The sequence below is a fragment of the Diadema antillarum genome, unplaced genomic scaffold (assembly GCF_040938485.1).
Source record: "Diadema antillarum isolate AM-2024a unplaced genomic scaffold, OU_Dant_1.0 seq00001545_RagTag, whole genome shotgun sequence".
Classification (NCBI taxonomy): domain Eukaryota; kingdom Metazoa; phylum Echinodermata; class Echinoidea; order Diadematoida; family Diadematidae; genus Diadema; species Diadema antillarum.
Window position 1 is genome coordinate 256,156 of NW_027272274.1, and position 15,271 is coordinate 271,426.

The following is a 15,271-nucleotide window of genomic DNA, read 5'->3' on the forward strand; positions in this document are numbered from 1 at the left end:
TCATTTTGCTGAGATATTGCTGGTGTCATACTTGATACATGCATATAGGACAAGCACTAATGTGACTAGTTCTTGTAATGATAACAGGTTTCTTTTCTGTTACTTCTCATTTTTTCCAACTGCCCTTGTTCTTGACTGCCCAGTGGGTTTCAATAAGCCGTTGAGAACAGACTGATTGTGCTATAGCATGCATTTCCCATAGACACCTGCCCAAGTACTCTTGGGACTTGTCTTCAATGGGTTAAGCACTTGCAAAGCAGACCACTGAAGCTCTCTTCACTTAATAACCTGTTCCCTTCACTTAACCCATTCCATACGGGAACCTGGTGAGCTGCGTATTAAGTGTATAGGCATTTCAGAATTAGGTATGGAATGGGTCAACTGCTTTCGTTCACCACTTACTTTCTCAGTGAGGTATATTCTACCCTTTTAGCGAAGACAAAGATAAAGTCATAATACAAAACACTTCAAATTTCTCGACCTCATGATTAATAGGTGGTTTTCTCTGTGAAGATGGAATATTTGGAAGATAATGTTTTACAAATGGCGGACGTGGCATCTCTCTGAAAGCAAATAAATTCATAGTAATAGTAAAACAATTTCAGAAACTTGATAAAAGAAAATAAAAATATGCAGCAACTCTCATTTACAATAAGAATGAAGTATAAATGATATAACATAAAAACAAAAGCATACCATCTTTAAGTATCACCAGAGACACCAGTATATATGAATATATCACTGACAAAAGAAACATTACACACACATTTGAAAAAAAAAATTACATACACCTACCCATTAAAAAATTCTGCTGAAATTACAGTTTGCAGACATTCAATGATATAAAAACTAGAGCATCTTACTTTTTACTCCTACATGAAACCAAGACACCAATACAGCACTTGTTACAAAGCAAATAGAACTTTGAATATAAGAAACTTGCAACAAAAAAAAAATGGGTAAAAGAGGGAGAATTTCAGAATGCTTTGGCCCTTTTGTTAATTTTGGCATCAGACACAACAAAACAAAAAACCTAATAGGGTTATAGAGGAGCTACTACGACGTCTGGTACAAGATCAAATTCACAAAATGTACTGTTAACATAAATCAGCATACCTGCAGTTGGACTGACCACAGGTGAAATTTTTACGTGACAGATATACAACTAGGCTGACATTCTAATGCCTCAATAGCACACAGGAATACCTGCTAACATCAGTTTAATGATACTGATTTGAATCTATAATGCTGTTGACCATGTAAGAGCACACTTTTGGGGGAGGGGAGGGAGGAAGAATCACGCTAATTAATTGTAAGTTCTGTGTGCATGTGTTTTGTATGAATTAGACAGGGGACCAAATTACTATCATGCCTCAAAAAACTTTCTATTGTATTGTACACTTTGGTTGCTGGAAACATGTGACTGTCTTAATTCATAATTTTAGAAAAATGGACAGGCCTCGAGAGAAATTGCTAATAATGAAATCTTTCCAGCAATTTGAGGATAAAATGTGAAAAGCCGAAAATTCTACCATGAGAACCACATGGTTGTTGGTGTCAGGGTTATTTCATTGCCCTGGGGGGTGTTTCATCAATGTTTTTCAGCGCTGACAACTGTCAGCGCTGACAATTTCAGCAAAATCCTTGGTTTTGATTGGCTGAGATGCTCTGGTCACTGACTGTTACTATGGTGATTCAAGTTGTCAGCGCTGACAAACGTTGATGAAACACCCCCTGATCTCTCCTGGCAATACATACTGAGAGATGATACAGACTTTTATGATTTCTGATATTAATCAAAGTCTGCTGCTTTGCTATTTTTAAAGGCTCTTGAGACAGGAATAGTTTTGAGGAGGGATAATTCACTTACAAGTAAGTTCATTGCACAGTCAGTGATATTTCAGCCTTTGCTTTTGATCTGCATTATTTCCAACCAAAATCGAAATTGAATAAATGGCTAGGACATTATTTTACCATAAACTGACAAATCTGCATTAATGTTAAATACCAGAAATCAATTCACAGCTTTAGGCTTAATCCACAATGACACAGCACAGAAATCATGCCAGTCCCACCCACTGGGACTGATGTAGCTTTCTGATCGCTTTCAGGAAACTTGTGCAAAAGAGTGGTAATCCCAAAGTTTAATCAACAATCTAAAATTGACATCATTATAAAAACAACAACAACAACAACATACACATATTTCAAAAGCGACTCCTACTCCAATACTGCTAGTGTCATCATTTCTTGCTTTTTGCTGGTGCACTTAAAATCATTTTCTCTTCACGATTTTCATCAGTTCTCAAAACTGTTATTGAAAAAAAAAAACAAGAGACCCGCGGGTTTAGCGCTCACCTGATTATTGCAAGTTCACCTTTCATGCAGTCACTAATCTTAATTATTTACAGTTCTACCAAAATTTGACCAGGTATTCTCAAGTAGAAGATGAAAATGTACAATAAGGGTCCCCCTTTTTTGAAGATTCCTAAATCTTGGGGGATTTAGTGCCCCCCTGGGGCCCCCGGGTGGGTATGGTACCCATTTTGATAAAATGAGATCCTAACCCCCTAGGGATGCTACCTGCCAAGTTTGGTGAAAATCCATCATGAGGTTTTCAAGAAGAAGATGAAAATGTACAATTTAGGCCCCCATTTGGACCTCCCCACCCCTCCCCCTACCCTTAAGAGGGGCCCCTGGATCTGCGATGAACAAACTTGAAACTACAGTAATTAATGTACTAACTCATAGTATTATCTCAGCTCTATCACTTCTGATTCTAGAGAAAATTCCTTAATTTTGAGAGGTTTGGGCCCTTTTGGGGCCCTCCAGGTGGGACTCGGTGCCCATTTGAACAAACTGTGATCCTATGCCCCCAGGCCCATAGCTCACTTGAGCCTTCGGCTCAGGTGAGCTAAGAATACAGGCTATGAGAACTTCTTTGTTCTCAAAGCTTGAATCGTTAACTCTTCATTCAATGAGGACATAACAATTAGTGGCATGATCCATGTGCATTTTAGAAAGAGCTTTGTATTGCAACATTCAGTAACAATCATCATAGTTGACATAACAACTGAAGTAAACAAGAATAACGATGTAACAAAACATTGAGACAATGACAGACTATTACTTTGACAGCCATAATTGGAGAAAGGTTGCAAGTAATTACTCTTGTCTTACCACACATTAACATGGTGATGCATTAAGCCTAACTGTAATAAACCATGCAAAAAAAAAAAATGATACCGTAGCCACCTACATGTTATACCAGAAACCAACAATGTAGTAAGCTATGAAGACACTACACTAATGACCTATCATCAGCATTTTGAACTCATCACATGCATGGAATCTACCATTTTCTTTTAATAATCCTCTTTTCTACCAAATCAATGTCTCAATCTTTCCACCTGCAGGCACAGATTGAGCAATGTGTCAATATCGAAGATTTTACGATATAAAAAGTTGCCTTTAGGGACTGCAACACATTGTGCTCTATGGTGCCATTTTCTACATTTGCATGTGCTTTCTACTTTTTCTATATTGGTGCTAGACACAGATCATCATGAAAATGTGAAAAATGCAAACATTTTACACCTGTTTTATCTCATTCTCCTGCATCAACCTCCCTCTCTCAGAGGTTTGGCCAAGAAGGAAAATCCATTGAAATCCAGTGCAGCATTTGGTCCTTTTTAGAATCTGTGTTTGCTTGCTTTAAAGCAGGTAAAATAAAACACTGCATTTGCAGTACCATGCATTACATGGAGGAAGTAAGCAGCACATCCTATTTCAAAATACACTCATTCATCCTGACTTGCAGAATCTTGCATGGGTAGCAAGTTTCCATATCATTTAAAGTCTTCCAATGATACCATGTACGATAGAAAAAATGAAAGAAAAAAAAATGGAAATAAAAACAGAAAAAATAATGGAAATAAATGAATGAAAAAATTGACTTTCATATAATTCATTTGTATACCTCAATCATGTTTATCTCCCAGTTATTGGGACAGCTTTAAATAACAACATCATCGCCTGTTCATATACAGTATCTCCAGTATTAGTATATAGTACACAGTGTAATATGTTGGTCATATAACATCTTGACAAAATATAGATAATTTTGCTATCAAAATTCAAATCTTAGACTTTGCCTATTATGAGTACTATCATAGATATTGCTTTGTATATACAGACAGCATGATCAATATAGAAATTTTGAATTGTGAAGCTAAAAGGTCTTCCTAGAATTTACACTTATCATAATAAGCATGACTACCACCGAACACACACACACAAAATAGAAGAATATGCATGATGTGATGGAAATAAATTTAAAAAAAAGATAAGAGATAAGGTGAATCACAGAACAAGCAAGTGATTGGATTAGCAATGACCTGCAAAAGAAAAAAAAGTCCCAAAATATTTTGCAATATTCTGGCATGATGGAAAGGATAAGGAAGATTTTTTTTTTCATTTTTTGCTAGTTCAGATAGCATATTAGGAGAGAAACACTACAGTAACTCTAAATGGATATAGAAAGTAGGAAGGGTACAGACATTTAAGAGCAGATGATCTGCAACTAACAAAAAAAAATGTGTGTTTACATTAATTCATACACCCTGTAGTTGTGGCTACATCGAAGCTGCTATGTCTACGCAAGGCTGACCGGTCTTCACAGCTACAAGACAGTCGATCCTGACAGCCAAAGTCGGGATGGAGTGCGTGCATGGACTTTTCGCTGCTCCCCGTCACTTGGCTCTCAGCGACATGAAGGCTGCAGCAAGCCCTGCGACTGCCACAGGGAGCAGCCAACTGACGTAGCCCCACAATCGACCCTCCGCTGCTGGATGTGGTTGCGGCTTGTTATTCCTCCCAAGTTGATGATGGCCGTTCTGAAGTCTGGCGTGACCGTTACCTGTGACAAAACACAGAGACAGTGTTTTGGTGAAAGAAAAACATTCAGAGCAATTATTAAACACGGCCAGAATGGGAGAGGGAAAGTTTGTTTATTTGTTTGTTTGTTTGTTTGTTTCATTGCCATCTGAGAAGAAGGCTGGATATATAGCCCATATTTAGCTGCAATTCCATGGGGTCCACTTAGACATTAGAGGCGGGACCACTAACCGCGTCAAACACCCGGCTTTTTGCAGTGAATAAACAAAGAGGGATCTTTAACATGCATGAGTTGTGACTCTCTCAAACACAGGACTTCCATTTTATATCCTATCCAAAGGACAGAGTGTTTTGCCTCTTAGTAAGAGGGGACGATATGATTACACACAACTTTGCTCAGAGGGACTCAGAAATCAAAGCGGGGTCCTTTGGGTCATGAGTCAGAAGCACTATACCGATTGAGCTAACTCACCGACTGAGCTATCTTTTATCTGTCACTACACAGAAAAGGAAAGAAAAAGCGAAAAGGAATGAGGGAAATGGAAGGGGGGAGAAGAAAAATAGAGTTAAAAATTAACATAGCAAAATAGGGGCAGATCCAGGAATTCTATAAAGGGGAGGTGCCTTTGCCCCCCCCCCCCATTTTTTCCTTTTTATTTCCTTTGTTTTAACAACAAAAAATAAAGAGGCGGGCACATGCCCAGTGAGTCTCCCCCTGGATCCGCCACTGCAATGTATATCAAGCAGAGGGGTGAAGGTTAAGGTATGAATCTTTTTTTAATTCGTTTACCTCTACATATGAAACTTGTAAGATCACAACTACTGATCTATCATAGATCAGCAAATAATAATCTCACAAATTCCATTCGTAGAGAGAGACAAATTGAAGAAAATTCACACCTCAATGAAGATACCTGACTAATGTATTTATTGTTATTCAACATACATGGCATGGCATGAATAAAGGGTTACTTGAAAACAGAGAATTAGCAAGAGAGAAGAGAGAGAGAGAGAGAGAGAATGAATGAGATATATGTATTGAGAGAGAGAGATATTAAGAGAATGAGATAGAGAGAGAACAGAACAGAATCAATGAAACATTATAGACAGATACCGTCTTTTGATACCAACTAATGATTATAATTGCATTTATATGGTGATTTATGCTGGTGTTTCCAAGAGCACAAAAACACTAAAAACCAAAATAACTTTAGGACAATGCAAACCCAAAATTACAATCACAAAAGAAGAAGAAGAAAAAAATACATGTGATACAGTACGATGAATAACAATAAACTGACTGCGTGTGGGCCTCCAGAAAAAGAAAATATCACAACTGATTTAACAGATGAGTTTCAAGAAGGATTTTAAATGACTCGATAGATAAGACATTCTGACACTTGGAATTCCCTTCCCACCAAATTTTTTTTTTTTTTTTTTTTTTTGGGGGGGGGGGGGGGGGCCTCCAAGGCCCCTCCCCTCGATGTTACACACAATGTATCGCTAAAGATATCGCCGCGACGTTTCATGACTTTGTTCTTTCGAGTCTCCCGCATCTTTTGATACCAAATTTGTGATGCCTGGGCGTGCGGTTCCGACGTTACGCATAAATATGTACGTGCATGTCAGACCAAAAATTGCTAAAAAATGTGAATTCGTGTACAATTTCAATGCAAACTGTGCTTACAGGCAAATTTCATAAAAGCATGATCATTTTGGGGTTTGTAGATAAAGATCAATTAATAGCATATTTTCTTGTTCGGAACAATGTCACGGACAAATTTCAGCAATAAACAATAAAATACTTAAGAACTTTTTTCTGATGGCACAATTTTTTTCTCTTAATATAATTACACAAAAATGTGCCTGTTTTGAGCTTTATTTTGTGATTTATACCAAATGCTGCATGAAATCACACATCAATATGCATGAATTAGCATAATTTAGCATAAATAACCATTTTTTTTTAAAATTAACATCAAGGTACTTTAGATTACGTCATAGGCAATGTGTGTGCCGATTTTTGTCGCGATCGCGCAGTCGGCGGACGGTGGAGATCTGGAGGGGGGGGGGCAACTGAACTGATATTATTATCATATATAATTACACTTATTATCATTACTATTATTGTAAAGTAGTTGGAGTAGTAAACATACACTCTGTAATTTTCCCTTTTCCCCCTACCCTTCCCTCTCTCTCTATATCCCTTATTCTATCCAGAGTAGCTAAGTATAGGGTCTCCATACCGTCAAGCCTCGGCTTATTTTGGAGTCCCTTCTGTTTAAGTTCCCAAAGCTGTTTGTATTTGTCTTGTTTTGTACTAAAAACTACGTGTCTATGTTTGTCATAAATGATTTGTACACATTCATATCTGATGTAACAGCATTAAGCAGAAAAAAAACAAATCAAATCAAATCAAATAAAATATAAAGAGGAGGTTTATTCCAAAGAGTGGGGGCAATGGAAGAGAAGGCTCAGTCACCATAACAGGGTTTTGTACATGGGCCATGAAGTAATTGGAGAGAGGAAGATTAACGGAGGGGTCTGGCAGAAGAGGAGGAGCGAAGAGAGACTAGGTTTTGAAGATATGCGGGTGCAAGATTACAGATGATTTTGTTTGTCAGGAGCAGGATCTTGAAAGTAATGTGGGAATGGACTGGTAGCCACTGGAGTGAGCAGGAACAGGAGATGGTCATGTCTCCTACTAAGGGCGACTAATCTAGTAGAAGACTAGAAGAACCCTATTACAGAGGAACCTCTTTACAATGAGGTTGAATATAGTCAGATACCTGATAAAGTTTATTCTGCAGGCCCCATTCCCTTTCTTTTCTTTTTCAACATCTCCTATAAAGGAGACATCCAATATAATGAGTAAATTTCAGTCATCACATAAACGTTGTCATAACAAGGCTCCCAATGCACTGCATACATCGTGTTGTACACAGGGATGAGCGACGAGTTCATCGCAAGTTTCTTATAAAGGAACTTTTACAGAGGGACAACTCTTTGAACCATTGCGGCAACACTGAAGGTGGAGGCTTGTCTATGTTTTATTTTCATGCAAACATCCATTTCAGGGCCATTCTCAGATTAAGTGTTCAATTCCATGTGAGTAAAACCGAAAAATCAACCACAAAGTAATACATTCAAAGATGTGTTTTCGGAAACTTCAAAACCGGTCAAATACGAAACAAAAAGTGGAACATTCTAAATGATGGCCATTCATTGAGTAAAAATGATTTGAAATAGAGCATCATATATGATTTTTGATCACCAATCAGATACGTTACCGCAAATTTACATGTTGTAATGGACTCCTAACTCTGAATTAAATTTATTGTTTTGATCCAATTTCTGTTCAGGAAAAGACATCTGTCCCCCTAAAGATATTGGGGTTTTTCAAGAGGTAAAGATGTTGTCATCCCTTGCTAACTGGTAGAAATTATTTCTGTGTGGTAGGTTGAAATATGCTTTTTGCTGAAATGAAATATAACCTTAAGATTTACTTTGTATTCTTAGCAAATTTCGCTTACAAATAAAGTTTCGAATCCCACAAATCATGCAAAGGGAACGATCCGATCTGGAATTTCACAGGAAACAAATATGAATTGCTTTCCTGGGGAAATAACTGTTGAAAAACATCGAATCACCTTTGGTAACGTATCTGGTAAAATATAAGTAATAATTTTAGTTGTGTATGAATGAATAAATATCACCTGTTTGATTATTTACCTCATGAATTGATGTAAAAATGAATGATGTAAGCCCAAATTAACCATTTTAAACATTGTACGTAATATCTAAACTATGAAATGTAGTGGAAAAGAGCCCTAAATGTGAAAGCTGAGTTTTTCATTCACAGAATATTCTCATCTTACGTCTGAATGTATTTATCCATCTGACTATAAATATTCATTAAGTTTTGATGGATAATGCAAACAAGGTTGAAAAAATATATCTTTGCAGGCACTTAGAAGGAAGTAGGTACAGTCTCTATGAAATCGATATGCTAAACAGTTGTTTGACCTATGGTAACGTATTTGGCTCATCCCTTTTAATGAAAATTAATAAATAATTGTTCAACTTATCAATGAATCTTGAGTAGTTCTTCATATGTTGAAAAATACTAGAATAAATATGCAACAGAACACTGAAACTTTACTCGGAAGCGTTTCATAAACTACTTTTTACTCTTTCAAAGTTTGGTAACGTATCTGGCGTACCGTAAATGAATCTGTTGCTGAAGTTACAGAGCAATTTCTACTGAATATTCTTCATTTGAACATAACTTTAATTTTTTATGGAAGCGTCATTCTATGCAGAATTGTTTTATGAACACTTTGTTTTACATAACATTATTTGTCACCGTGGGTGCCCTGAATTATACGTAACGTATCTGCTAAATCTGAAAAGCAAAAAACTGATATGCTGAATCTTAGCTTCGTCTTGTAAAATAAACGTTCAAAGTTGTTGCATAGAATATGAAAGTGGCTGGGTTTTATAGAATAGAACTTTGGAGTTTATGAGCACACAACGATTTGTTTGTAAAAATATTTACAATTTCTTTTCAGCATTTTGATTATGTGGTAACGTATCTGTCGGAAAACTTGGCATTAAGTTGTGAGACACTGACGCAGAAAGAAAAATCGTGTGGAAGTGTTGATGTTTTTCTCCTCTCTGTCCTTTTGGTGTAAGAGTATAATCCTGAGGTCCAACAAAACGAAGCATGTATTATGTAGGGATGAATTTTGACCAGATTTGATCCCCAGAAAGCACAAGACCAATGAGCAAAATTCGGTCACGTATCTGGGGTAACGTATCTGTGGTAACGTATATGGTCGATCATTTTATTATAAGAGCGATATCTACCAAATATCTCTCACTTGTACTAAACTTTAATGTTGAATCGATGCGTCATTCCGAGGAGTAATGTATAATATACAATTTGTCTGACATTGCAATATCTGTCGCAGTGGGTGGCGTGAAAAGTATGTCACGTATCTGTCCAAATAAAAGTGTAGAAAACCGATATTTCAAACATTGTACCGTATTCTCAATAAAGAGCTGTTGCACAAAAAATCTAAGTACTTGCAATGTATGAAGTATATCCTCAGGGTTTCATATACACAGGGTCATTGCATAGTCGTGTTATTTTCGCAATGCTGTAACACTAAAGAAACTGGTAACGTATCTGGCGGTGAACTTGGCGACAGGTTTCAAAAGGCTATAAAAAAAGAAGTCAATAAAAATTTTGGAACTTTTTGAGTATAGTGATTAGCACATATGATATGCTCATCGTCCATGAAAATGATACTTGGAAAGTGTGTTTGTGGACGGAGAGGAGCAATAAAACATAATTCTGAAATAGCCGGCGACACTGCGTTTTGGGGGTCTTAACGAAGTTTAACGGCAAAATGTTATACAAAAAGGCAGACAACCGCATTTGATCGTGTTTATTTTTAACAAATAAAGTCCTCGTGATATATTATAAACATTTAAATAGTATCTAATAGGTTTCAGGGAACCGCAAACTGTCATGGAATGTCGGCAACACCAAAATTCCGTATTTGAACGCTTTTACTGAGAATGGGCCTTCAATCAAAAATAGCTCTGGGGTGAGTCCAGTGGGCGTTTCATGCACTACAGTATAAAGTATTCTAAGCCCTGGGCGCTGTACCAGTGACAACATGTATGTGTTGGGGTCGCTGGAGCGGTTAAAAGTACCCAACCATTGTCTACTGTTAGGGGGAAACCTCCGATGTTCACCTTGATGTGAAAGAGTCCACTTTTCTGGGGCAAATTTTGACTTCCAAAGGTGTTGAGTAATACACGTACTATCATATTATCGGACAGTGGCGAGCCACAGTAAACTAGTAACTGTACAATCATGTCCCATGCCCTATATCCTCTCTAAAGGGTGGTGGATGTCACAAACCATGTTAACATTTTACTTCTATCTGGTGTTATGAGAATTTTATTTTCTTTCGGTTGTGATTGACTTTTATGCTGTGGAAGTCAAATTAAAGGTACTGTTTACCTTTCAAAGCAGTGACTTTGAAAAATGTTCAAGATGTCACATTTAATGCATATGTGTAGGTCTGTTATATCACAAAACATTCTACCTTATAAAATTAGGCAATAAAGCCTTTAGTATCAAACATGTACAGGGATATCAGTATTTTTCTCATTAAACCATAACTGTAGATGGTTTAGTCTGGAAACATTTTATCATAACTATTGTTCACCTTTTGCATACTCAACAATACTTAACATTGATGATACTGATTCAAATCTTAACATTGGCTGTTTCTATCCCTAACTCACATTTTAGAACTATTTTAAAGTACTAATGCTGGGTTTTGTTTCTTCTGCAAATGGTACATTTTGCCTTTTAAGCCACTTCTGTTGTGAGACTACTTTTGCATTTCAAAATGCTATCGTACTCCCAGTGATATGAAAATTACTGCTGTGGAAACAGTTCATTACAAGTTATAATTTTCAGGTGAACTTCGTTTCAATAAATACTATTTCATATTTTAGTTCATACACTTTCTCCTTTCCCAAAAAACATTCATCTACCTGCTTATTCAATTTGTCATTATGTCTTATTTCTTTTATTGGTTTTCATTATGTGACTACTAACCAACTCTAAATTTTCATTAAAGGTCCAGTTGACCTTTAGGAGCAGTCATTTACAAAATGTTCAAGATATCGCCTTTCATGCATATGTGTACTAGGTCTGTTGTACCACAAAACACACTTCCATGTGAAAGTTTTGCAATAAAGCCTAAGTTATAAAGAGATGTCAGCATCTTTCTTAATAAACCGTAGCAGTATATGGTTTAGTTTGGAAACATTTTTATTATAACTATTGTTCACATTTTGTATATTTAACAATACTTCGAATCGATTTTACTGATTCAAATTTTCACAGTGGTTGTTTCTATCCGTAACTCACACTTTAAAACTATTTTAAGGCACTAATGCGGTGCTTTTGTTTCATCTGCAAATGGTAAATTATGCCTTTAAGTCATTGATGGATGCATAAAGGTTGACCAGATTAGTGGAGAACATTCTATTTGGCATAGCCACAATACATGCTTGTGACAGGAAATTCATTATAGCTCACTCAATTTAGAATGATATCTCACCCAATCCAGAATGTTCTAGGAAGTGCTTACATACTGTATTTGGCTGAGTGATGCACTGTCCCTGTATACCAATGTGATTGGTGGTTATTTTTGGTAGGATGTTATGCACATAGTTAGGCAGTGAGTCAGCTAGGATTTCTGGAACAGTCTTGGACTTGCTAGTATAGACCTATACAAGTGTGTAGCCCCGGGTTGGAGCAAATTGCAGAATATTCAAGAAAGGGGTGAATGGACATATATAAGCCGGAGAAATTCTGAGGTAGGCAGAGTTCCCAACACCTCTGCTCTGAGAGTTACGTCACTTCTGGCTCTGAAGCGACTTGTTATAGTCAGTCCTGTGTTACTTGCTGACCTGCTATATTTGCGGAGATAAGGCTTGGGAGACATTTTGATTACAAGGACCTTGTGATTTAAGATTTTTTTTCTGTAATGCATGTAAGTGATTCCATCACCGATATTGTAAAGTACAGTTTCTATTGACCATTATTGTACTGATGTGAAAACCGATTACGAGTCTGTACCCACAATATCACTGGTAATAAACCACCTGAACATTAGTTGATTGTTTCTTTTGTGCGATCATTCTCAGTGTGATTTTGGTCGTAACATAGCTCAACACAATAGCCATAGAGCAGGACAGGAGGATATAAAGCAGGACTTGTAACAAGCATTCCACTATAAAAAGCAATCATCAATAACATCTCTTTATGAGCCTCATCCTTGCTACCACTCCATTCCTTTTATTTATTTTTTTTAATGGGGGAGAGTTTCCTCTGGCTGTAAAAATTGATTAGTTTTCACGACTAATAAATTTGGTTTAGTGGATAATGATGTTTTTGCAACAGCTGGCTCCTCAACTCTTGTTTTGACTAAAAAAAAAATGAGGGGTATGCAAACACACTCTAATGACATATTTCCTATCCACCCACTGTCTTGCCTCTTGAATCGCGGTACGGTACATTAAGCATGTGCATTAGTACTCACTGAAGTGGTATTGGCAACAAAAATTAAACGTTCATTCCAGATGATTTTCACATGACGCAGTACATAAATCGACAGCTCCATGTATTCACTTGTGGAATTTACTGTGGTCCTTGAGCAGAGAACCCAAGACTCTGAAAAATCATAAACAAATTACACTGAACAGTGCTGATGATATTGGAGCCTCACATATTTCAGAAATGTAGCAGTGTAATTCCATTACAATACTGCTTGCTTAAAGGCATAACTTACCATTTGTAGATGAAATAAAAATCAAGCATTAGTGCTTTGAAATAGTTCTAAAATGTGAGGTTGAGACAGAAACAACCACTGTGAAAAATTTGAATTCATATACAATGCTGAGTACTATTAAATACAGAAAATGTGAACAATAGTTACAATAAAAATGCTTCCAGACTAAACCGTCTACAGTTATGGTTTAATGAGAAAAATAGTGATATCTCCCTATAATTTAGGCTTTAGTGAGAAAATTTCATATGGTAGGATGTTTTGTGATACAATAGACCTACACATATGCATCAATGTGATATCTTGAACATTTTTTAAATCACTGCTCCCAAAGGTAAACTGGACCTGTGTAGATTTATGCCTACCTGCTTCTTTTGTTCTGCTTCCTTGAGCCCCAACTCATGCATTCTCATGGTGAGGCTGCCATGTCATCATCCTTGTTCAATGCAATTTGTTTTAAATCTTGAAAACATTCATATTCCTCATCCCAATCACTGTAAATTCTAAAACTCTGTATTCAGTATAACTGATTCATAGTTGTTCAAATGTAAAAGTCTGAAAATTATCCGAAGGCGTCCTTTAACCCGTTGAGGATGAGTCCCAAATATACTCGGTCAGGGGTCTATGGGAAACGCTTGATGTAGCATGATCAGTCCGTCCTCAACGGGTTAAAGCAGCTCAATGTAGTTTCAACTAACTTTTTGTGTATCTGAAGGAGGGGTGTATGACACTTGCTTTCAGAAAGTGAGTGTGGGAAGGATGTACAGAAGGGACATGTGTTTACTCAAATCTTATATCTTTATCAATTAACGTCAGCAGCTATAGCAGGACAAAACTTGGGGAGAGCTTCTTGAATCTCGTTGAAGAAATGTTGTTATTCAGACTGCCATCATATGAGAAAGGCTGCGCACAGCTGACAAGACCAGGAAGTTTTTGATGGAGGACTAACCTTGAATTAACTCCGAGCGGGACGGTTTCCAGACCGCCTTCTTGGCCGCATTCTTCTCCCTCATTCTACGGAGGAAGGCATCCCAGTCCGGTGGGTCTCTTGGCAGAAGAATCTGCACGTGGTTCCAAAACCTGTGGAGGAATGGATATATTTCCTATTTCAATTGAGTCAAAATTCTATCCATGGCTGCAGTATTGTATGCAATGATCCCCAGTCTACGGACGGAACATCTACAAAGTATTGTTCTCATTTCCCAATAAGATACCGCATTATCCATATTTGTTGAGTCTAATATTTCACGAATATTAGGGACAAGTCAGACAATTTCACATGTAGTAGTATTCCTGATTGAGACCTACTTTGAGGAAATGAGAAATAAAGTATTTCTTCAAATGAAAAGTAACTATTAAAATATCCTACCTTTGAGGGTAACATTTTTTAAATCAATTCACGAAAATAAAAACACCTGGAAAAATCCCAAGAATACAGTCTTACAAATTGTACATAGATAATTGTCACTCATTCCATTCATAGCACACTACATTATGAAATCAGACATTTTCCTGTGAATGAAAGTTTCAAGAATTTTGAGAATGGTCACAATTCCTCAAAGTTTTATCTGCACAATCCTGTACATGTAGTACACTGATAATTTCTTCATGGGTAGGAATATGCGAGAGCTTCATGCCATGAAAAGGGCAGTTGGCTGCAATTCCCTAAAGTTTCTGGTTTTACAAAAGTTTTCTGAATTTTAGATCGGCAGCTGAAGTTCTTTGCACATGGGATGAAGTGAAAGGTTACACACACGCCATTACAGGATGTGACATTGGCAATAATGACTCAAAACGATCACAAGAAAACAATACATGTTATCCTTACTTTTCTCTTCTTAATTATCATCATTTCAGTCATAGTAGCAGTAGTTGCCATATTTTAAAAAATTAATACCTAAATGATTATCATTTCAGTGGAAATGTCTGCAGAAAACTTTCATCAGCTGGGGAGATCGTACAATAGGAGATTTAGGCTTCTACCAACCTTCAGT

At 36.9% G+C, this 15,271-nt stretch overlaps 1 protein-coding gene across 1 annotated transcript in view; it reads right to left on the reverse strand.

Moving 5' to 3' along the window:
• Positions 1–4,751: 4,751 nt before the first annotated feature.
• The window catches only part of LOC139710583 (cytidine monophosphate-N-acetylneuraminic acid hydroxylase-like), a 136,287-nt gene continuing 125,767 nt past the window's right edge, over positions 4,752–15,271 (reverse strand). Inside the window, exons 14-15 of the mRNA XM_071622506.1 lie at positions 14,227–14,357; positions 4,752–4,918 (exon numbers count right to left, since the gene is read on the reverse strand). Of these exons, the coding sequence (XP_071478607.1) occupies positions 4,752–4,918; positions 14,227–14,357 (298 nt within the window). The remainder of the gene's footprint in view (positions 4,919–14,226; positions 14,358–15,271) is intronic.